The sequence below is a fragment of the Myotis yumanensis genome, unplaced genomic scaffold (assembly GCF_028538775.1).
Source record: "Myotis yumanensis isolate MYYU_CA2020_CCGP unplaced genomic scaffold, mMyoYum1.0.hap1 SCAF_17, whole genome shotgun sequence".
Lineage (NCBI taxonomy): Eukaryota > Metazoa > Chordata > Mammalia > Chiroptera > Vespertilionidae > Myotis > Myotis yumanensis.
The window spans coordinates 36851027-36874583 of record NW_027223768.1 but is presented as its reverse complement, the minus strand read 5'-3'; the positions used below and the strand labels follow the sequence as shown (position 1 = coordinate 36874583).

Genomic DNA, 23557 nt, shown 5'->3' with positions numbered 1-23557 from the left:
TTAATACAGAATTAACTTTGCCAACCTAAACACAGTACTGGTACTTAACAATTCATATCTAAAATCTGTACTTCAGGAAAATTTTGTGAGTTTTCACAGCTATCGTGAGAGCTTTAGATGGAAAAAGTGGGGGTTAAAAGATAAGACTGCTCCTGACAGTAGCATAGTATAACTGGAGCAAATACTGGCTTAGACCTTATATGTTTGACCACATTCCTGTATTTTTCTAAAAAAACCCCCACAAAAAACCTTTTAACATCCGAATGTTTAATCAGCCCTTCCATTTTCAAACAGCCCTTTCATTTCCTAAAGGTGGACCCCAATTTCTGAGTCCCCTTTATACATAAGGTAAACATTTATCTTAATTCGTTGGAACAGGTATTAGGCTCCAAACTGAACTTTCACGGGCGTGCTTAGGATGCTCAACATTGGTCCAAAGCTCTCTTCTGGTCCATTCAGAACCATCAGCACCTAAGAGGCGGAAGTGGCAGGCGAACCGGAGCATACACTAGTCATGTTTGCGTCTCTCCACCGGCGGTTCCTCCTTGTAATGGGAAATGATCTGAGTGAGGATGCAACAGTTGATAAGAAGGAAGAACAAGCCAGCTAACCAGATAAACAAAAAGGTGTTCTTTCCTTGAAACTCAAGCACATAGGCCGGTGCCAGCCACAGGGCCTGCCCTGCGAACCACAGCCCCAGGAGCACCACCGCCCTTCTCCAGGGCATTCGCACCAGCGGCATCACCAGGGGCAGCAGGCAGAGGTACCACAGGAAGTACTGCGAGGTGCAGACTTTGTTAAACGTCACAAAAATGGCCGTGTGAAGAAAGCAGCAGAAGGCAAGGTCCCCGTGGTAGGCGAAAGACACCGCCGCCAGCAGGACGGCCTGGGGCAGGAAGGCCGCCAGGCCCAGGGCAGCGCCGCCCGCGCTCTCGGCGGTCAGGTACAGCATGTAGAAGTACGGGGAGAAGTTGTGGCGGGTGTCCCGCCGGGTCAGGTGGTAGAGGTAGGTGTGCTCCAGGAAGTCCCAGCCGTATGCACAGTAAAAACCGACACTCAGGGCGGCGAAGGTGAGCCCGGCCACCGCTACAAAGAGCAGCACAGCCGGATCCCACAGTCCCGTCAGGAAGGCGCGCAAACCGGCCTGGAGGGAACGCCGGGAGGCGCAGGGGCTCCGGTCCCGGCCGCGCTCGGGGTGCAGGTGGAGGATTATGGGAAGGATGTAGGTCACGGGGTAGATCTTCACGTGCACGGCGAGCCCATAGGCCACCGCGGCCACCGCCACGCGCCCTTTCTCCAGCAGGTACAGCGTCGTCAGCACCAGCGAGGCGACGATCGAGTCCGCGTTGCCCCGGCTGGACACCGCCATGGGGAGCGGGTTAAGCAGCCAAAAGGCGCAGTAGCCGCACGCCTGGCGGCGCCCCAGCCCCCTGAGCAGCAGCAGGCGGTATAGGAGGAAAGCCGTGAGCAGGTCGCAGCTGATGAAGAGAAACTTCCCGAAGAGTTCGCTGAGGTAGATGTTGGGGGTGAGGAGCCACCCGAGCAGGGGAGTGTAGCGGTAGGTCGCCCGCAGGTACGGGGAGCGCCCCTCGGTGACGAAGCGCGCGGCGTCCGTGAAGACCTGGTAGTCGATGTCCGTGTACCTCACGAGCAGCGTGCGGTCCTGGAAGACCCCGTAGAAAACCAGGGCGACTCGGGCGAGGAAGGCCACGCCGAACACCCCGGCGGGGGTCACGCGCAGGCTCAGGAACCGCTCTCCCCACGGCTGGGTCGGGGCCATGGTCTGACGGCGGGGCACCGCTCCGCCCCACAGCCGACCTGCCTCCGGACTGCGGACCTCCGACCCGGCTCCTCGCCTGCGGCCGCCCGCGCATCTCCCACCACCTAAGCGGTGGAACCAGCCTGGCGGCGAGCACTTCCAGCGTGAGGCCCGCCCCCGGGCTGCTTCCGTTCGCGAGCCCCAGGCCCAGTTCCCAGTCGCCCCAGCCAGAGTATTTCCTTCCTCTGGATTGGCTGTCTTGCTTTAGGCCCTCCTCCGGAAGGGGCGGGACTTCTGGTCGCGGGGAAAGGCGACTTCCGCTTGCTTGCCGGTCTGTGCGCTTGCGGGGCTGTCCTCTCGCCGAGCGGAGTTGGTGTTTCTTGTGTGAGTGATCCCTTCTCTCTTCCCTCCCTAACTTCAGTCGGCGGAGCCAGACCACCGAAGCGGAGCGAGCTGTGAGCTAAATTCCTCGGGCCTGGGCGGAAACCAGAGCGTGAAAGATGGAGTGAGGGAGAGTTAAACCTGTGCTAGTTCCTCGTGCTATCCTCCGCCCGCTCGCGGATCCCAGGGGTTGGTGAGCCCCGGGACCGGCTAGGAGGAGGTGAAGGAAGCCCGGAGCGTTCGTCCCACGCAGTATTTGGACATACTTATAAGTATTTTGAAATTACCAGGTTTTCTTAAAAATCTAAATCCGAACTTAGGCAACCCTAGGTGGAGGGATGGGAAGGATGGGGAGTCCTCGTCCTTCCTAAACTGTCAGGCTCTTACCCGTCACTGTATTTGCTCTTCTTTCCGCCAAGATTGCCTTCCCCTCCCGGTCACTACTCCATCCTTCAGACCTCGGCTCCAGTGTTGGCGCCTAGAGGCATATCCTGGCTCTCCTCCGGGTGATATTGTTTAAAGGGCAGGCCCCTCCGTTAGCTGAGGGTAGATAGATGGACAAGGGCAGGGGCGCTAAGCTCTAGAAAGTCATTTGCACAGAAGGGCCTGCCCTGGTACATGAAAGCCTTGTCCGGTGCCTGCTGTCCTGTCCCAGGGCTCCAGAACTCCACGTTGGAATGACCGTCCTTCAGTGTAGTATTTGTCACATTGCTTCGTGATAACTGATTTTTTGTTTCGCTTTCCTAGTTTTCCATCAGGGCACTTTGAGTTCTTTGAGGTCAGAGGTTATTTTGTCCTTTTCTGTCCCTCAGCATCTAATACACGTTCCTATTACCAAAATTCTTCTAGAGTGGCATCCTCGAGGTGCTCCCCACTCCCAGTCCTTTTCTCCGAAATATCCTTTACCCAGCTCCAGTCCTGCCCCCTTCACTCACCCACTTCAACCCTACTTCTGTGAATTTCTCTCTAAGGACTTTAATCCTGTAGCTGTTTCCCTTCTGGGGGCACTTACTCCACTTATAGTCGGTATTGTAGAATTTCATAATTTACTTTAGATTGTATTCATAACCCTATCAATGAGATTGTAGGTTTTGAGGTTAGAAATTATATTTTATCCTTAATTTTTCAATTATTCATTGCCGTCTCAGGCATATGGTCAATGTTCAGTAAATAGTGATTTACTTGATTTCACAGGCATCCTATTTCCTAGGGCAAGTCTTCTAAACTAGGATAAGGAGAATAGAAGATTCTATCCAGTCTGAGCATGCAGCTCTCAGGAGTACCCTCCATTCATCCATCATACAATTTATACTTTGGAAGAACCATGTTACTCTTTCATATTCCATATTCATATTCTTATATCTCTGCCCTTTTACTAGTATGTGCCTTTGTGTAATTATATGTCCTATGTTGATAATTACTTTTAACCATTTTTTTGCATTATAATAGCCATATATATGAGGACAGCACATCACCATTTAAAGGATAATGCTGATGATTTCTAATAGCCAGCTTTGTTGAGGAATTATTTGCAATGTGCCAGGCATTGTGCTAATTACTTAAAAAGTATGATAGATATTTTGACCTTTACAAATGAAGAAATTAAGGCTTATGGATATTAAGTAATGTTCCTAAGTCACATAATGAGCTAGTTAGTGACAGCGGGAATTCAAAAGCAGGTCTGTCTGGCCCAGACTGTTCTTTTTTTTTTTTTTTTCCCCCAGACTATTCTTAGTCAATATGTAGCTAACCTGCAAATAAAATGTTGATGATGAATTCTGATTTTTTTCTCTGCCTCCTCTCATTGATCTCTTATCTGAATCTTTTTAATAGTTTCTCTGTGACTCTATCTCTGATTTATTCATTTTCTCTGCCAGAAAAATGAGACTTAGTCCCAGAAAGTAGAGGATATGGAAAGTAGATGTCTGAGGGTTAAGTAAGTAAGGGTTCCACTGGCTGGGTTGGTTTAGGTGGTATGGTAGAAAGGCCTCAGCCAATTTGTCTCTATAGAGCTGATTTAATAAACAGTTGTAAGACACCTAATTTGGGCTGATAAGGAAACCAACTAATCAAAAGAAACTAAATTTGGGATTACTGAAATCTAAAGATGTGAGTTGTAGATAGTAGTGGGAATGAAGAAGAGACTGGAATCCAATTAAATAAGTTGGACAGGGCAGCTTGATTTTCATTACTATTTCTAGGTAAGAGGCATTCACAGAGGCTAAGGACCCCATATTGAGCTTTTTGCATTGGGCTTAGAATTCTATTTTCTTACCTCTCCCTGAAAAAGCTACATTTTTTTCATATGCTTAACTGTTCATTGGCTCTTCCTAATTCCACCTTTCACTGTCTACCTCTAGGCTTCCATTCATTAGAGTGAATGGCTAGGGAAAGCACAGACATGGATAGCTCATCCCTAGCATCCTTAGCCAGGACCTTGACCTTGGTCACTGCTGTATATGCTCTCATTACCTTTTCAGATCCACTCTCCATCCTTCTGCCCTGTCTGCTCTACGTGGTTGACCTCTGTGGGCAGCATCACATAGGCTTCCTTGCGCTCTGGCTTCCTATTAGTACAGGTCAATCAATGAGAGGCACTAGCAGATCTTTGTTAGTGGCTGAGTTCTCTACCTAAGGCCATGGCTTCCACTGCAGCTATAGCCCTCGCCCTTTGCTACAACTCTCACTCTTCCAATAACTGTCCCTTTAGGTTTAAAACAGGTAAAGGCTTCCTACTGTTGTGAGTCCCTGCATGCTTCACTATTCCTTTTTTGGTTTATTACCCCATGCCACACCTTTGTAAATAATCCCTTCATTAAACCATGTCCAGTTAGCCTTTTGAGTGTGCCATCTGTTTCTATTTCTAATTTTTATGCTCAGCATCCTTAGTCCAGGCCTTCCACAACTCAATGTAATGATTGAATACCTATACTGTTGTAGGATCTGTGACAATTACCTTTCCCCCCAATCTTTTGCAAGTCTCTTAACTTGTTTAGTGTCTCCTGTCTCTAGATTCTACTGCCAGATTGATATTCATAATCAGTACTGTAATTAGACTCCATCCTTTCTCAAAAATCTTCAATATCTCCCAGCTGCCTGTGAATAAATAATAAACTATGTAGCCTGACATTTAATCCTTCCATTATCCTACCTTTTCAACTTATTCATCTATAAAACCCTTAATTCTAGGTTTATTAACTACCCATTAAATATGCCTTGTGCTTTCTTCCTACAGTACTTTTGTTCATGCTGTACCACCTACAAGGAATTGTATTTCTCTTCATTTATTTAAATACTATTTGTCCTTTAATGCTAAACTCCAACCTCAACTCCTCTGTAAACTCTTCAGACCTTAACAAGTGGAAATGATCTCTCTCCCAAACAGTCTTTTCCATTTTTTTAGTAGCTGATTATGCCATGCCTTATGAAATATATAAATCTTTTATGGTTGTTTAACAAATATACTAACTCTGTGGTATACCAGTTGTGTGAACTTTAGGCAAGTTCCTTCCCTCCCTCCTCTTCTTTTGCTGCTTTTGTTGAGCATCATACATGGCAGGTGCTGTGTTAAGTGCTGGGCTTGGTCACTAGGTTCATGGTGATCAAATACTGACATGAATCCCAGTTACATGGCATTTAATGTCTGAGCAAGACAAACATCAGGCAAATAAATTTACAAGTAATATAATATTGCAGCTGTGGTAAGAACTATGAAAGGAATACAGGGTGTAATGATAGCTTTTAATGGGTTTGGTCTAAGATGGGCATAGTGAGAGTTACCAAGGTTGGGGGTTGGCAAGCAGTAGGGATCGTTCCCTAGAAGCAGGTGCAAATTCTAATATGATTGTGCATTCCTTTATGGTGTGTATCATGTATTTTATTTATTTATTACTTGAATGGTCCCTTCCACCTAATAGGAACTCGGTATTTGCTGATTTTTCTTGAATCTTATGTTAAATGTGTTCTAACCAAAACTATTAGGTTGATACCATCTCTTGCCTAATACCTGTCCCTGTGAAATGTTTTCCATAGAGATCTCACTATTTGGAACATGTTGTTAATGGTATATCTGGCCCTTAGTGAATGCTACTTGCTATTTTAGCTTGCCCTCCTCACAAGTTTGTAAGTTTCTTCAACTTTAAGGGACTGTATTTCATATATTTTATATATCACATATGTCGTATGAGTCATCTGTGAACTAGTGTTTTCCAAATGTAGATAAGTATTTTATTTATGATGATAAGAGTCCCAATTTTCTCCTCGGTCTTTCCATTTCTGGGGAACAAGAGTCAGTGACTGGTATCTGCTGCTCTTGTCAGAGAGAATTTAGGACTAGATATTGAACCAGGCCTTTTTCAGGTTAGTGACAAATAGGAATAGGAGGGAAATCCGTTCCTTTGAGAGGTGGGGGAAGAAATACCCAACAATTAATTGATTAGGCTTATAGAGCCTTGAGGAATGTCTCTATGGTAACATGGAAGGGAAATTGGCATGTGATCACTGGCAAAGGAACAATGCCCAATATCCAAAGCTACTTGACTTTCCTGGATTGAGCTGAGCCAATTTTCAGATTTCTGGGTCTTAAAAAAATCTTGTCCTTTAAAAACTGAATTTGAAAGGTGTTTACTAAAGGACCCTAAAGTTAATGAAGAAAGGTATAGGAAAGGTGTAGCGGGAATGGATACTAGCAATAAAGGGAACAGGGGTGGCCACATGATCATAAATTCTTCCAGCACAGCCAAATTCAGTCTTCTTTCCAGGTAGGCCTGTGAGTTCAGGCCTTAATCATAGATTGGTTTGGATTTCCAAAAAAAGCTAGAGTGAAGAACAGAGATTCATCCATTTTATTTAGTAGCTTGTTCTGAACAGACAAAAATAAACCAAAAAAATCTCACACATCTCTTTTCTAGGTAAATTTGACCTACTTTAGTCTTGGATGCAATGGCTGGGAAACTATCCCTAGATACTTTTGCTTCAGTAGAGTTGGCCATTACTGAGCCTGGAGGCCCATGCTAACTTTACCGCAAACATCGTGTGTTATTTTACAAATAAATTAGGTTAAATAGCACAGGTAAAGGACCAGGGTCGCAGCCTTAGGGAGGGGGCAGTGTCCCTGGCTTGTAGCACTAGTAAAACTGTCTTCCTTTCTCTGCTAAGGTCTTATGGAAATCCCAGGATGGTCTTATTAGCTGACAGAGATTGAGGGAATAATGAGGTGAAGCACAGAGTAGGGATCTCAGAAGCCTCTCATGTAACTGCACAATCCCCTAGGGCAGCTGGTACCCCACTCATTTTCATACAGAAGCATCAAAGCCAAAGCACTCTGCCCCCATGCCCAAATGTAGGACCGGGACTCAGGATACCTCTAGCACAGGCAGCATTCTCTTTGGGCTTCTTGCAGCCACATAGAGGGCGAGCCTCTGCCTTTGGAATATCTTGGACCCAACACCACTTTCATCCTGGCCTTTAGATTCTAGGGCCAAGGCTCCTCTTTAGTGCCTCCACACACCAAAGGGTTCAGCTTCGCAGTTGAAGAGCCATGGCCTCCAGGGACTGGAGCTGCATTTGCCCCACTCTTGTGGAAAAAGAGGAAATTCATTGTACTTCAAGAGAGGGAAACAGAAGGATGCTTTTATTTAAAATTTTTAAAAGTGCACAATGACAGGACACTTCTGAGGATAGGAGCACACAGTAAAAGTAGGGATTCTCCTAGATTTCTATGGATGGAGTGTCCCCTTTTCCTCCTGTGTCCCTGGTCCTATCAGCGACACAGGCTTTATGAAAAGCCTCAGTGGATGCCTCTTATTTCTGAAGAGAATCTTGCACCACTCTGCCATAATCACACCTGAAAGCCTTCTTCAGATCACTTTCATATTAAAACTAGCATCACTGTTAAGTCTGGAAATCTGGGGAGCCCTACCCCAAAACCAGAGCAAGATATTTGCCCCGTGCTAAAGTCTCTGGACATTTCCTTTCTGTACATTCAATATATTTGGTCCTATATACATCTCCCTATATACATATATATATATATGATCTGTTTCTCTAGATAAACCTTTCATACATATCATATCCTAATTTCCTGAGCCTCCACCTGCCTCTTGTTTGCTAGCTCATGTAAAACTCAAGGGTTTCATCAGTTTCACTAAGTTCCTCAATAGTGCACTTTCTCATCTTTTGTTTTGCTCTCATCAGTTGTTTTGCCCATCTTCTGAAATCTCCCCCCTTAACATCTGTGCCTAATGCTCTCCTGACATGCCAGGTCCATGGTTGGTGTGGTTAAGGGCTTCATTTCTCACCAGACCTGGCTGCTTCTAAAGCCTAAAAGAGGATTTCAGCTCAGAAGAGATGGGGGCTATAGTCTGAAGAACCATTTAGGGTTGACCATGGGGGTGTTGTTCTGGAGGGCAGAAGAGGGGGGTTTACGGGAGAATAAAGCAGGTTGTATTAAAAGGACAGTATGATTTAAAGTGCAACTTAGAGCAAAGTCTGGGATCATAGAGGAGAATCAAAAAGTCAGAAAATATTCTCATTTTGTTATCCAATGAGAGGAGAATCTGGGGGCTTAGAATAGACATCAGGGGGTGGGAAGAGTGCGATTTCCTCAGGAGGGAAGCAGCTGTGTGCAGGAGAAACTGGATGGAGGCTAACTTGCTAATGGATAAGAAGACATATATATATATACACGCAGTACATATTGCCCTTACCCATTGGAAGAAAGCCAGTAAGTCTAACATTGAACAAAGTTGAGAGCCCAGAAACTGGCTCTTTGCCTTCTATTCTGTTTAGACTTTCAAGTTTTTCTGGTTCTTTCTTTCTTAAGAACAAGGGAGCGGGGAGGGGAGTGTGGAGGGTTTACAGTAAATGGAGAACAAAGGGTCTTCATTTTCAAGATATAATTAGAGTTTTCAAGAAGAGATCAATGTAAGAGAATCTTGTGCAGCTGTAGTAACTGGTGACCATAAGTCCACCTCAAAATTTTATGAGTTTCTCTGCAAGGCTCTGCACATAGATGTATGTACATATTCTGTAGAAGTGTGTAGCTTGTAACAGTTGGCTGAGTCCACCTTAAATAAACTGCCACTTGATTCATACAGGGACTCTATGCCAAACCATTGGGATTGGGGGTGGGGTTCCTTTGTACCTAAATGAGATCAAGAAGCACTCTTGGGATTTGGGGTATTAGAAAAAGTTCTGGTGCCCTTATGCCCTTCCTGACCCTGCCACAGTTCCCAGCAGGAAACAAGGAATGGCCTGAGTCTGATCTCTGAAATTATGCCTTTTAACTTGTCTGAAACTGGCCTCGTGGCACAGGAAAGTAAAAATGAGATTTATGCTCATTTTATAACACGTCTCAGGAATGACTGAGGGGGACCGTGGTTATTTAGTCAGGAGGTATCATTTCCTTTCCCAGCATTACCTAATGAAATAGTTGGCACTTTTCAGATGGGAACTGGGAGGGGTAACTGCCAGCCAGAGTTGTGCTTCTGTCCAGACTTAAACAAAGCATCCCCAATTCCCAGAGGCTCTACACAACAGTCTGGAAATCTGATAATTTACTCATCCTACTTGGTCTGGTTGGTTTAACTTTCCTGGGAACTCTGCTCTGTGAGTGTAGTTTTAGTCAAACATCAGTGTTAAGAGAGGGAGGCTCTTGCATTTTCCCTCCCTCTGAAGTGTTGGGGTTAAGGGAAGAGTGGGTTGGGCTGGAACGAAGAGAAGCCAAGGACAGGGTAGTTTGGAACACCATTTCCAGACCTACCATGGAGTCTAGGCACTGGCATTTTTCAGGGGAGCATATTGGTGAGGGGCATCCCATTCATAGGACACAGACAAACCAATCCTCTTAGGGCTACCTGAAGGACAGGTTCAAGGATTTGGACAATAGCTTCGCAGTGGTCACTCCACACTGAAGAGTTCAGAATCCAGGATGGGTGCAGGTGTGGTGGTTGTGACTATAGGTTTTCTATTTCCTGGGTCATCCCAATTCCCTGGGAGCAGAGGCATCTATGAAATAACTGGGTATCCTGATGGTCCACTTTAGAAACTAAAAAAAGCAAAACGGTTGTGACCAAGGTCCTAGGTTAAGGCAGGAGTTGCCAACAGAAATTCACCAGGAAAAACCATGACTTCTTTCCACAGGTTGGTGGAGACCCCAGTATAAATCGATTCCAGATTCCTATATTTCTGAGGACACAGACTTTAAGGGGATCATCAGAGTATTGCCTTAGGGAACTTGTTAGATAAAAGTTAAAGAAGGAGGGGACTCCAGCCTCAAATGACCAAAATCTCTGGTGGTGGTGGTAGGTCAGGGGGAATCTGTCCATCCAACTGCATGGTCTTTCTAATGTGAGTCTCCAAGCATGCCAGAAGCCTCTAAGCCTTTCAGCCTAATCTTCCCTCTCTTTCCTCCATCCTGGCTTAAGGAGGGTGGAGGGGGCGGTAATAATGCAGTGGAAGTGGGTGAGGTGAAAGGGGACAATGGAAGGAAAAATTGGATTCCAGTTGGCCAAGACTACCCACAGGCCACTGGGTTAAAGGAGAGGGAGTGGAGAATGGGTGCTTCTGGAACTCTTCAGTAAGCCTGGGTAATATCCTCACCCAGAGTGCCAAAAAGGAAGCGAGACTAGAGGGATAGGGAGGTGGGAAACCAAGGTATCAGACGTTGCTGATACGCACACTGAGGGCACTGCCCTCCTTCTCAGCTTGTTCTCTGAATGACTCCTCCAGCTTGAGCTTTTCAGGGTCTCCATAGCATACAGTGCTGTCACGTAGGCCACTAGGAGGGGCCACTTTCACAACTTGGTCAAAAAGGCTGAAGTCAGCTATATATTTGCCACTGGCTGACAGCGAGATGGCAGGTGTGAACTCATAGCCCCAAAGGATCTCCTCGGGCAGGTAGGAAGTACGCACTTGGCAGGTGGCACTGGTGGATTCCACTGTCCCACTTAGGATCAGCACCAGCTCGAAGTCGCCCTCACCACTGCGAAGGGGGAGGTCTTTTAAGGGACTGGTCTCATCTACCACATGGTAGAAGGTAAGGGGTAGAATGAGGAAGGGGCTGTCAGAGGCCGTGTCTACTTGAAAAGTCACATTGACCTGGTTAAGCCGGATGTTCTCACCCTCCTTGGTCTGGTGGGTCTGAAGCAGTTTGCCTGTCACCTGGCAGCCAATGAGAAGGCTCTTACGCATATTGGCCACTCGAATCATAAGGCAAGGCTTCCCATTGTGGGCAGCTACAACCGCATGCTGGCTGAAACGGATGGTCTCAGCCCGCTTCTTGGGCCGAGCAATCTTTGCCAGGAAGGTACCCGTGATGAAGATTTCCAGGATGGTGGTGAGCACTAGCTGGGCAATCAGAAGTACGATGGCCAGTGGGCACTCCTCACTGATGTAGCGGAAGCCATAGCCAATGGTGGTCTGGGATTCAAGGGAGAAGAGGAAGGCCCCAGTGAGTGTGTGCACCTGTACCACACAGGGGGTATGGTTAGCTGGGGGGCCCAGCTCCAGCAGGTCCCCGTGGGCCACAGCTACCAGATACCACACCACGCCAAAGAGGAACCAGGTGCCTGCAAAAGTCGCAGAGAAGAGCAGAAGCTTGTAGCGCCACTGCATGTCGATGAAGGTTGTCCACAAATCCTTGAGGTAGAGGAAGCGCTTGTCAGCAATGTGCTCCATTCTCACATTGCTGCGGCCATCTTTTGTCAGAACTCTTCGCCGTCGTATCCCTGGGCCCATTAGGGGCCGGCTTTCTGTCTGAGTGGTCTGACTGTAATATACCTTGGCAACTGATGTCATCTGGAGGGAGCAAGACAGTATAATGGAGGTTATTGCAGAAATCCAGCCAACTCCTAGCCACCACCCCATGGGAAGGAAGAAGTAACATTCATTTTGATACCACTGATTTGTTGTCTTATTAGCAAATATTTATTGAGCACTTTCTATATGCCAGGCACTGTGCAAGATGCTGGTAAGCCAAAGATGAAAACAACATCATCCTTGCTCTCCAAGAACTTGCAGTCTAGTGAGAGAGATGTGTTCAGTAAACAATTACAATACATTCTAATATTTGTATATCTTAGGAAAGGCAGAGAGGAAAGAGTAATAAGTTCACAGTTCCTTGAAGATGGTGCCAGAGGAAAGTGGGCTTCTACTGGTCTCCATCACAAAACCAATTCTGTGAAGGTGTCTAATTTTGAAATCCCTCCTCACCCTCATGAATAACATCAGCAAGAACAACTACTCTGTTGAGATCCTTGCAGGCCAATCCCCCTTAACACACACCCTTAATCTCCATTTTTTTTGTCCTAGCCCCAAGTCAATATTGATACTGAGATATTCATCTAGCTCAGAAAATAACAGAAACTGCCCATTCTTCTACCCTTCAAGATGTTCTCTAAGCACCAAGCCCATTTCACTATGTATAAGTTACTAGTATCATCACCACCATCATCATTTATTTGCATGATCTGGGGGACTTTGGGCTGGGCTGGTGTCTGGGGTAGTATTAGGAAGAACACAGGCAGGACAGAAAGAGTAGAAGAAATAAGCAGTGGTGGAGGAGAAGCAACAATCCATTTCCCCAAGGACTGGGAGAAATGCCAGATTGGAAGTGGCAAAATTTCCTTGACTGAGTGAGTAGGAGGATTAAGAGTGTGTGTTAGTGGCTATGTCTGCACAAGCTTAAATTCGGGATTACTATATGTCCAATAGTAGAAAGTGGGACAGACTCTGAAATAGAAGACAGCTCACTTAATTTAAGGTGTCTGGCACCCCTGCCCCAAAACTAACTTGTGCTTTTCCAGCAGAGAAAAATGTTTATAAAAACATTTTATTGATTTGAGAGAGAAAATTTTTTAATCACATGAACCCTTTGACCCTGAAACTGATGACCAGATCTTCTTGAGTGAGAGAGTGTTCTCTGCAGAGTTTGGTCCTTCTTGGAGAACAGAGAGGCTCATCACATTCTCCTCTCTGCATTTTATCATTCTTCACTATATCTTCATGGTCTTATGCCTTGAGAACTAATTACTTTGGGTCCAGCCATATATCCACCCAAGTAGGCACTAAATTAGAGATTATAATGAATGAAAATCCCAGAATGTTCAGAGACAACCAGGAGCCCATTTTACCAGCCCCCACTCACTTGACACTTTTGCCTGAGTGACTATTCAGCCAGACCTGCATGTCATCCGCTCCCCCAATATCCTTAGCTACTTTGGTGCAAAAGGGAAGCTCTATAATTCTGCAGTTTGAAGAATTCTTATGTAGAGCCCCAGTAAAGTCCCATTCAGTACTCAGTAGTAGTAATAATAAGAAACAATCATGCCCTAACTGGTTGGGCTCAGTGTACAGAGCGTCAGCACTCAGACTGAACGGTCCCAAGTTTGATTCCAGTCAAGGGCATGTACCTTGGTTGCAGGCTTGATCCCCAGTAGGGGGCATGCAGAAGGCAGCCGACCGATATTTCTCTCTGGATGTTTCTAACTCTGCCTCTCCCTCTCTGTAAAAATCAATTAAAAATATATTTTTTTAAAAATCACCACAATGCCTGCATCTATATATTTTAAAGTTTATACATTAGTATGCCTTCTCATTTGGTCCTCAAACTCTCAAAAAGATGGAAAACCTCTATAAGAGATTTTTAAAAACTCTTAGAGAACAGAGGAGGTGGTGGAAAGCTGTGGATGAGTGAACATTTTAATTTTCAATAAGAAAAATGGGGGATTGGGGGAGGCTGGCCAGTGTGGCTCATTGGTTGAGCATTGACCCGTAAACCAGGTCATGGTTCAATTCCCGGTCAGGGCACATGCCCAGATTGCAGGCTTGATCCCCCAGTAGGAGGTGTGCAGGAGGCAGCCAATCAATGATTCTCATCATTGATGTTTCTATCCCTTTCCCTCCCTCTCTGAAAACAAAACAAACAAAAAATGTATTTTAAAAGAAAAATGAGGTACATTTCACAAACTACAGACAAACAGGCGAGATATTGATCCTAGACAAGATTCTAGATGGAGCATTAAGATTGTGAATACTTGGGTAGGGAAAGGCAGTTAACAGTAGGACCCACCATGGGTTACTAAGAACAAGTTACATCAAACTAACAATTTACTTCTATAGCAAGGTCACCAAATTGGCAAATTAGATAAATGCAATAGATAAAGCATATCTAAGCAAGATTTTTTTACAAGATCTCTCATGTCCTTGGGGATATGACAGAGAAAAATGAACAGTATGCTAGTAGATGAGTTAAAAATAAAAAATCAAATGGTACTGGTGAGTGCATTATGATAGCCTGGAATCAGTTTTCTAGTGATGTACCAGAAAACTTTATCTTTGGACTTGCCCTTTTACACATGGCCATCAATTACGTAGATGACATAAAGCCGGGACAGATCTCAAATGCAAAGTCGGGGGCAGAATAAGGATCCAAAAGAAGACAGATGAGTGAGCCAAATGTAACAAAAAGGATAAATGTTGGGTTACATATTTGTGTCCAAAATTACCTGCGCAAGTTCTGGACTAGAAAGCAGAACCATGGAAATAAATTTTGGCAGAAAGTATTCATGTATGAACTACCTATGTGTTTTGGTTGCCAGAAAAGCAATGCAATCTTAGGCTACTCTCATTGAATTAAAGTATCTAGAATAAGGAAGTAGATGATTCTGCTCTGCTCTGTTTATCCCACACCTGCACTATCGAGTATCAAGGAACAATGAGGATAGGAGAGGATTCAGAACGGATCATATAAGAAATGGTTGAAGGAAATGGAAGTTTAATCAGGAAAATAAATTATCTGAGGGATATGATGACTGTGTGCAAATATTTTGTTTGAACAGCTACGTGAACGGATTTGGACTTTTCTTTGAGCTCCAAGAAAAACAACAGAAGCAGTGAGTTCAAACCACAGGGGGAAGGATTCTATATTGATATGACAAAGAACACTGTAACAATCAGTGCATCCAGATATGGAAAGAGCTTCTCAAAAGGTAGTGATTGCACTATTCCTGGGGACGTTCGATGATAAGTTAACTGAGTGCTTTAGAGGAGATGAAAGCTTTGGTTGGGAGATTGAAAGATTGTCTTTAAGCTTCCACTCACGGAGAATCAGAATGCCTGCCCATCTCTACCCAGACACTTCCTATGGTGACATTTGGGGATTCTTTATCAAAGTCCAGCTTTATTTGTGCTGAGCAGAGATTCTACGTATCTGGGGAAATGGAAGCTCCTGGAACTCAAGGAAAGCCTTGCTTATTACCAAAATAATGGTCTCTGACTACAGAGCACTTTACGATTTATAAAATAGGTAATTTGATCTGCCCCCCACCATGAGGTAATGGGAAAGGCCTCATTAGAAACTAAGGCTCAGAGAGATTTGCCCCAAGTAGGTTAATGGTAGAGTTGATCTTCTGGCTCCTGGTCCAGAACTTTGTCATAGCAACTGCTTCTGTGTTCCCCAGGTTCACTCTTATGGATCTGTGTTTTCAGGAGGTGCCTCTGTGGTACCCTGTATGGATGATCACAGCTGAGATAGAGAAGACAGGGCCTGGAGCTTCTAGAGGCTACTGTTACGGCCACTGACTTGTGGGCACTGGAGATGTGGGCTACTGGCTAAAACTGTTGTGATTGCCACCTCCAGCTTTGTGCCTGCTGTTGCCAGCCTTTAGATCTGCCTCCTCCAGCTGTTATCTGCAGCTGCCAGCTGTTGTGCTGCCAGCTGTTGTGCCATCACCCACAGCCAAGCATCTTTGTTCTCAGCAGTGAGAAGAGTCAGGAGCAGATAAACAATCAGCTACACTCCACTCCCAGCTGCCAGACCCCTGGGAAGGGAGCAAGCCAAAGCCCCAGAAATGGTGGTTATTGTCCCACCTGAAACACCTATACTCTTTCCTCTAGAGCAGTGGTTCTCAACCTTCCTAATGCCTCGACCCTTTCATACAATTCCTCATGTGGTGGTGACCCCCAATTTTATTGTTACAAATTGAACATATTAAAGCATAGTGATTAATCACAAAAACAGTATGTAATTATATATGTGTTTTCCGATGGTTTTAGGCGACCCCTGTGAAAGGGTCGTTTGACCCCCACAACCCACAGGTTGAGAACCGCTGCTCTAGATGGTGCTGTTTCCCCAAAAAACGGTCCCTGTCAGATGCCAGAGACAGATCTGAAGAATTCTGAAGACAAAGACAAAAACAGAGATTAGTTCTTCCTCCTCTAAAAAATGAATGAATGCGTCTTTCCCTGAAACAAAGGCCAGTCATGCCTACAGTGATATCTAGCATGTTCCCTCAGCAAATACCATCCCCACCTATTGCTTCTCGCCTGTAGATAACCCTGAGCTCACTTTCTTTACCTGAGAGCTTGTGAGTCATTTATGCTCCAGCATGAATGGGTTTATCAACCTCTCCTGAGTACAGGACTGCTCTGGGGTAAGAGCTCTGCTCTGATGCTTCGTGACAAAAGTGACCCAAGGCTCTCCACTGCTTTTAGGATAAGCTGCGAGCCTCTGAGCACAGCATCCAAGGCCTTGATTCCGTCTCTACTTTTTGGCTTTACCACTGTTCTACATGGACCCTGGACTCCAGCCCTGTAAAGAGCATCACTTTCATCCTTTCTGCCTCTGGACCTGCTTTCACATCGCCCGTTTCATGCCTATCTGAGGACCTCCTATTCATCTTTCAAAACTCAAGTGTTAGTTGCCCCTTTGTAGTTTCCCCTGACCATCAAAAAAAGAGTTTGTCTTTCTCTCCTCACCTCCAGCCCAGCATGGATTTACTAAGCAGGGTCTTGTACACATTCCTATTTTAAAACATCATCATGGACCCAGCAGTTCCACTTCTGGGAATATATCCAAAGACACATGAAACACTAATTCAAAAGAATACTAGTATTTGCACCTCTATGTTCATTGCAGCATTACTTACAATAGCAAAGATTTGGAAGCAGCCCAAGTGTCCATAGGTGGATGAGTAGATTAAAAAAAACTGGTACATTTACACAATGGAATACTACTCAGCTGTAAAAAAGGAAATCTAACAGTTCGTGGAATCTCAGAGGGAAGGCGGGGGAGGGTGGGTGAGTGGGAAGTGATCAACCAAAGAACTTGTATGCATATATGTATAACCCATGGACACAGACAATAGGATGGTGAAGTCCTGGGTGGGGGCGGGCTAAAGGGGGTCAATGGGGGGAAAGGGACATATGTAATACTTCCAACAATAAAGCTTTTGTAAAAAAATGAAATCTGGCCCTGGTCTATGTTGCTCAATGGTTAGAGCATTGGTCCATACACCGAATAGTTGCAGGTTCAATTCTCGGTCAAGGGCAAGTGCCTGGGTTGCAAGTTCACTCCCCACCCCTCATTCGAGCTTGCGGGAGGCAACCAGTTGATGTGTCTTTCACATCAATGTCTCTCCCCGCCGCCCCTCCCCCCCCACTTCCCTCCCATCCATTCTCTCTGAAAAGCAATGGGAAAATATCTTCAGGTGAGGGAAAAAAGAAGAAATACATTTGACCCTTGAACAAGGAGTTAAATTGCATATGTGAACGTTTTTCAGTAAATACTGTAAATGTAATTTCTTTTATGATATATTAACATTTTCTTTTCCCTAGCTTATTTTATTGTAAAAATACAGTATATAATACGTATACAAAATATGTGTGAATCAGCTGTTTATGTTATCGGTAAGGCTTCCAGTTATAGTTCAAGGGTCAACTGTATATCCAGCTACACTGTTTATGGCACATCTATTTGGCACATCATGCATCTTCTACTACAAATAAGCATATTGATATAAGGATTCATGTGTACGTTTTGATTAGCCTGATGTATGATTAGCACAATGTAAGACACATAGTAGGTGCTCAAGTAATATTTTATGAGTGAATGAATGAGCAGAAGGGGGCTCCCAAATGACTCCAGCTGTAGGGGCCAATCTAAGAGAATTGAGAATGGACTTCACCTCACAGTAGGGCAAGGGGGTGTGGAAGCTCTTGTCCTGGGGAGGACGAATCGAACTTCCCTCTAGTCCAGGGCTGCCCTCACTCTGGGCCTTCTCACTCCCCCTTTCTGTGTGTCTTCTCTTGATTTTTCTTACAATGTTTTCTCTTTTTCCTTATACACACGGAAACCCAATAATTAATTATCAACACTAATAGATATACAAATGAGCCAAATGTTCTCATCTGTAATGATGTTTCCTACCACACAGAAAGACCCATGCAGTTTCAGCTGTGTTTTCATAAACCTTTTTAGCACTGGTGCCAGATTTGAAACAAGACACTGGAGTTTGGAGATGAGTTAGATATAGATTCTGACCTTGAGGACCTTCTAATCTAATAAGGGAGGCAACCATGAAAGAGGCGTGAAGTGATAAGTGAAGTAGAAGAAGTGCTAGGGAAGTTTGCAAACGGAAAGGCGACACTCTGGTGTCGGGTGAATTTCCCGCCAAAATATAAGCTGGCGCGGGCAATTATTTAGGTTTCCCGCGCAAAATCAGAGTTAGTTTAAAATGCCTATATCTTTTGAAGTATGGGTTCGATTGAAATGGGTATGAAACGGTTCGCATACGCAGGTAGGTATCTTTGAAACAAATATTTGGTAATACGCAGTTACAATCGGCCCGAATTTACACGTTTCCCGCACTCCACCGCAAATCTATATGAACCGAGTTAAGACGGCTCCCGCCGAGTACGCGCAATTCACGCGAGCCGACTTAACTCGTTTCCCGCAACCCAAGTGTTAAGGGGGCAGGGCTGGGAAGGAAATTAGCATGCCTTCATTGGACACCTATTTTGTGCTAGGCACTGGGCAGGGTTGTTGTGATTTTTTTATGCTAATTCATATAATTCCCCAAACAACCCATCGTTTATACCAGGAAACATGGTAACTACCAGGAGTTGAGTTTTTCCTGCATATCTGACAGTCTCACACAGGGAAGACTTTATAGAGAAAAGTGGCAATGGGACTGGGCCTGAAGGAGAAGCAAGATTTGGACCCTTGGAGATTGGGGCTTAGGGCTCAAAGAGAAGGCCCTACAGGGAAGGGAGCAGTGTGAGCAAAGGGGATAATGGAGAAAATCCAGGGCCAGCCAGGGGGCATGAGAGAGAAGGCAGGAAATGCCATTTACTGATGTCTGCTGTAGACCAGCACTTCATATTTCATTGCTGCAACAACTGGAGAACAGTTTTACTCTTCGTGATTACTGATGACACCGAGGTTCAGAGAGCCCACGTGACACAACTTACAAGTAGCAGGGCTGAGATCCGTACCCAGTTCTGGCTGTGTTCCAAAGTCCTTTACTACGCCTTCAGGTGAATCCTATGCTGAATTAGCCTTCACTGAGCAAATCCAACACTCAACAACCAGAGAGGACACCCAGCGCTCAGGGAGGGGAGCGGGAGCCAGCCCAGTGCGAAAGCTCAGCGGCAGTGCCGCCAGGCTGTCTGATGGTTGTGGTGAGGCTCTTTGCCATTGCTTTATCCCGAGTTCCTTCTCCTGGGTTTGCATGGCATGTCTTTATCCTCCCTATTTCCCTCCCTTGGGCTCAGCTCCCAGCTCCCTTCCCACATCTCCCGTCATCTGTGCTGCCCAGCTTGCCCCTCTGATAGTTCATGCTGTTACTGAAGTGTTTCCCCCTTCTGTCCTCCTTTGCAGCTTCCTCTTTGTCTTTTCGTTCCCTACTACACATTGGTCTGGACTGCCCCTTCTTATAGTTTCCTGTGTTGCATCCTGGAGAGCTGATTTTTTAAGATGGTGATATGGAGGAATAGTATGCTATCCATCTAATCACAACTCTGACCTTCAAATTCTGTACCAAGCTGTGTCTCCATCCGTGTGCCTACATCAACAGAGGCATTCTAAGCCGTGCAGCCTCCTATTCTCCCTAATTCTTCCCTCTAGCAAACAGCCTCTCAATTTATGGTAGGAACTTGGAAATAGAGCCAAATAGGCAGTTTTCACTATAACTATTAACTAATTCAACCATTTTAGGCTGAAAGTATTTCTGACCCAATCACTGTGAAGTATAGATAATGAATAGGTGGATAGAAACAGGGATGTCCCAGTCACTCTCTGTGCCAGTGTCTGCCCGTCCTGCTCAAATGCTATGTGTTGGGAGAGCCCTGTGTACAAACAGAGGAGTCTGAAGCGCTATCAGCCTCAGAAGCCGAGGCCAGGCTGGTCTCTGAGCCCACCCTCATCTTAGACAGCTGAGCAAGGTACATGCCCAGCATAACATTCGAGATGGAGTGAGAATCAGACACAAGCAGGTTTGAGGACCCTGCCAGGAACTAAGAGGCAGCATTGCCTGGTGGAGAGTGGGCTGGACTAAGAAGCAAGAGTCAGGAGCCAATCTCAACTCTGCCAGGGTCTAGCAATGACCCTGGGCAAGTCTCTGAACCTCACAGGCCTTTGTTTCCTTACTCGTGGGTTAAGGGCATTGGGTTAGTTTCACATGCCTCAAACTAGTGTGCCAGGACGTACTCAAAGCCGCAGGATTCAATTTCATGTGTTCCAGAAATGTCAATTTTACTCCAAGATTTTGAAGTAAAATCTTATTTTAATATTACATGATATATGATGGAGTAAAATAAAAAATTGCATAATTTATAAGGCAAAACAGATTCTAAAGATGTCCAGTTTATGGCGCACCTCTGTATCCTTTGGGTGTAATTCCCTCTCCTCTGCCTTTCAGAACGAATTGCTGGGTCAGTTTGGGAGACACTGTTCAAGGATTATCAAGGTCACTTCCTGCTTTAAAACTCTATGCCCAGCCGGGCCGGTGTTGCTTAGTGGTTGAGTTTCGACTCATGAACCAGAAGATCACGGTTTGATTCCCAGTCAGGCCACATGCCTGGGTTGTGGGCTCAATCCCCAGAGGGAGGTGTGTAGGAGGCAGCCGATCCGTGATTCTCATCACTGATGTTTCTATCTCCCTTTCCCTTCCTTTCTCTGAAATCAATAAAAACTTATTTTTTAAAGATGAAAAATAAAACTCTCTGCCCAGCCTGGGTCCCTCCCTCTGTACTTTGGTCCCATCCTTCCCACTGGCCTCAGTGGAGAGAGGAAATGGCTACTCAGCCTCCTCTCACCACCCATGTATCTCTTTTTTAGACATGGAACCCAACTTGAATAGCAACCTTAGAAGCCTCCAGAAGGAGGTCAGCTTGCATTGCAGACTGAAAAGAAGCATTTCTGGGGTTTCAGGTGTTCTCAGTGAGAGAGAGGGAGGAAGAAATGAGAACGAGGGGTCTAAGAGGAAGGCACTAAGAAAAGCTCTGCAGGATTATGTAAGCCCTCAAGGTTGGAAGATGAATGGAGTTGGGTTTGGGGTTCTTTCCAAACTTGATGTCTTTCTTCATTAATCTCCCTCCTGTCCTGCCCTGAAGAGAAATAAACAAATAGAAATAAGGCCAGATGCACACACATCTTGAGGTGGGGAAACAGAGGGCAGTGTGTGTGTCCGGGGCCTGCCTTGCCAGCTGAGTCACTGTTGCCTCTGCCCCCCACCCTCAGGTCTCCATCCCCTTCCCTCCCATCCTCTAGCCTCAGCCTGACACCAAGGCCCTGGCCCAGGGAAGAATAGGCTTTTCTTCCCTTGTGTCAACGTTTGGAAAGTTCTCATAGTCTGATCAAAAGAGAGGATAAAAGCCTTCAGAGCATTTCCTGGGAGCAGTGACCTCCATCTGGCCCTTCTGATCCCCCTGCGTGTTTTCCAGCCATGCGAGGGAGGGACACAGCGATGGGGCCATGTCAGATGTTCTCTGTCCAGAAACCACGCCTGCCTGTCTGTGGGCTGACCAGGACCACTGCCCCTTCCTTTGCCCCAATCCCAGGCAGTGCCTTCAGAGAATTGCCCAGAGGGGCATCTCAGGAACCCCCCTGTCCCCAGCAGAGAGAGAGGATGACTTCCTGGCACATGAGTACTGCCTCTTTGATGCATCTGCCCACTCCCTCCACCCCACCCCGAGTCATCACTGGGCCACAGTGTCTGCTCCTACCCGCTGTCTGGGGCAGCGGGCTGCACATCCTGGTCCTGTGTGAGGCGCTTGGCACCGGGCAGAGTTCAGCTTAGGACAAAGGATGCACCACAGCCTCCCTAGCCCCAGCTCTTGCGATTCTGAGAGCCTTCTGACCTGGCCCCATCTGGGTTCTCACCTCAGAAGAACATCTGCCCGATGTTAACCCCTCCCTCCTTCCCTCCACTGAAGAGCTAGGAAAGTCCGTATCAGTGCTATGATATCGCTGGAAGCAATGACATGAATAGTAACAACCTCTCTTGTCATTGTTATTCTATGGTTATCAGTAAGACAGGAGACACTGAAGAGGTTCCCAGGGACACGGGGAGACTTCGGAGGGTCTGGGCTGAGTTAGGTGGAAACAAGGCGATGACCAAGATGTCTATTCAGGATCTCTTGTCCGTGTGCCAGCCTTCCCTGGCCCTCTAATCACACGTCATCTGGCTTCAGCTCCTGAGACTCTCCGCAGAGGGAATCTATATCCAGCGGATCCCCAAAGATACTGATGGAGGGGCTCATACCAGTTTAGAGATTAGAAGTATTCTTCCGGACAGAGCCCCCTGGAGAGAGTTCACCCCTGCCCAGCTATTACAGCAGAAGAGGCTGATAAGATTGCAGATGGGGGCAGGGGTAGCCAGGCGATGAGGGGAACTCCTACAAACTTGAAGCTTCATCAGGTACCTGCCCCTCTGCTCAGCTCTGAAGATTTACCTCCCTACCACCAGGGGGCAGGGCTCCCCAGCCCCACAGGGCAGGCCTTGGCTCTGTAGCTGGCCTTCTCTCATAGACTCCCCCACCCCAGCCTACTCCTTTTACTATTAGGTTGGACCACATGAAATTGCCAATTTAAAAACTTGTATCCCACATCACAAATATCAGATGGTTTGATCTGCTAATATTTAATAACAGTAAAAATAGGAGTACCAGCCACTTGTAGACCATGAGGCTCTGCAGTCTACAAAACACATCAGAAATAATTCCACCTGATGCACACAGCCAGGTCGGGTGGCAGTTGCACAGCACAGAGGTCTCTCCAAGGTCACAGCTGACCTTCCAGTCATTAAATCCAAGGTTGTTTTCTCAGTCCTTGGTCCCAGCAGGCTCTTTACAGCATTTGAAACTGATGACCAACCCGTCTGTTCTTGACACTTTTATTTGGCTCATTCTGCGATGTGGGGGTCCACTGATTTTGTAGAACTTGAATGGACGTTGCGTAGCCCTGCCACTTCTAGGCTGCGTGATTTGGGGCAAATCACTGAGTTTCCATTTCCTTTGTTTGCAAAAAGGACCTAATAATACTTCACAAGGGTATTGGGAGGATGCGTGGAGAACATATATGTAAGAGCTTTGTGAAGCACTAAATATGAGGAGAGTGTCAGTGGTACTCTCTGACCT

General features: G+C 45.9%; 2 protein-coding genes across 2 annotated transcripts in view; both read right to left on the bottom strand.

Annotated features, from left to right (window-relative positions):
- Nucleotides 1–250: 250 nt before the first annotated feature.
- PIGM (phosphatidylinositol glycan anchor biosynthesis class M) lies at nt 251–1985 on the bottom strand. The gene has a single exon (XM_070395782.1). The coding sequence runs from the start codon at nt 1778–1780 to the stop codon at nt 509–511; it is 1272 nt and encodes a 423-aa protein (XP_070251883.1). The 5' UTR covers nt 1781–1985; the 3' UTR covers nt 251–508.
- A 4981-nt stretch (nt 1986–6966) lies between these two features.
- KCNJ10 (potassium inwardly rectifying channel subfamily J member 10) overlaps nt 6967–23557 on the bottom strand; it is a 31703-nt gene continuing 15112 nt past the window's right edge. Inside the window, exon 2 of the mRNA XM_070396052.1 lies at nt 6967–11938. Within this exon, the coding sequence (XP_070252153.1) occupies nt 10799–11938 (1140 nt within the window). The 3' untranslated portion in view covers nt 6967–10798. The remainder of the gene's footprint in view (nt 11939–23557) is intronic.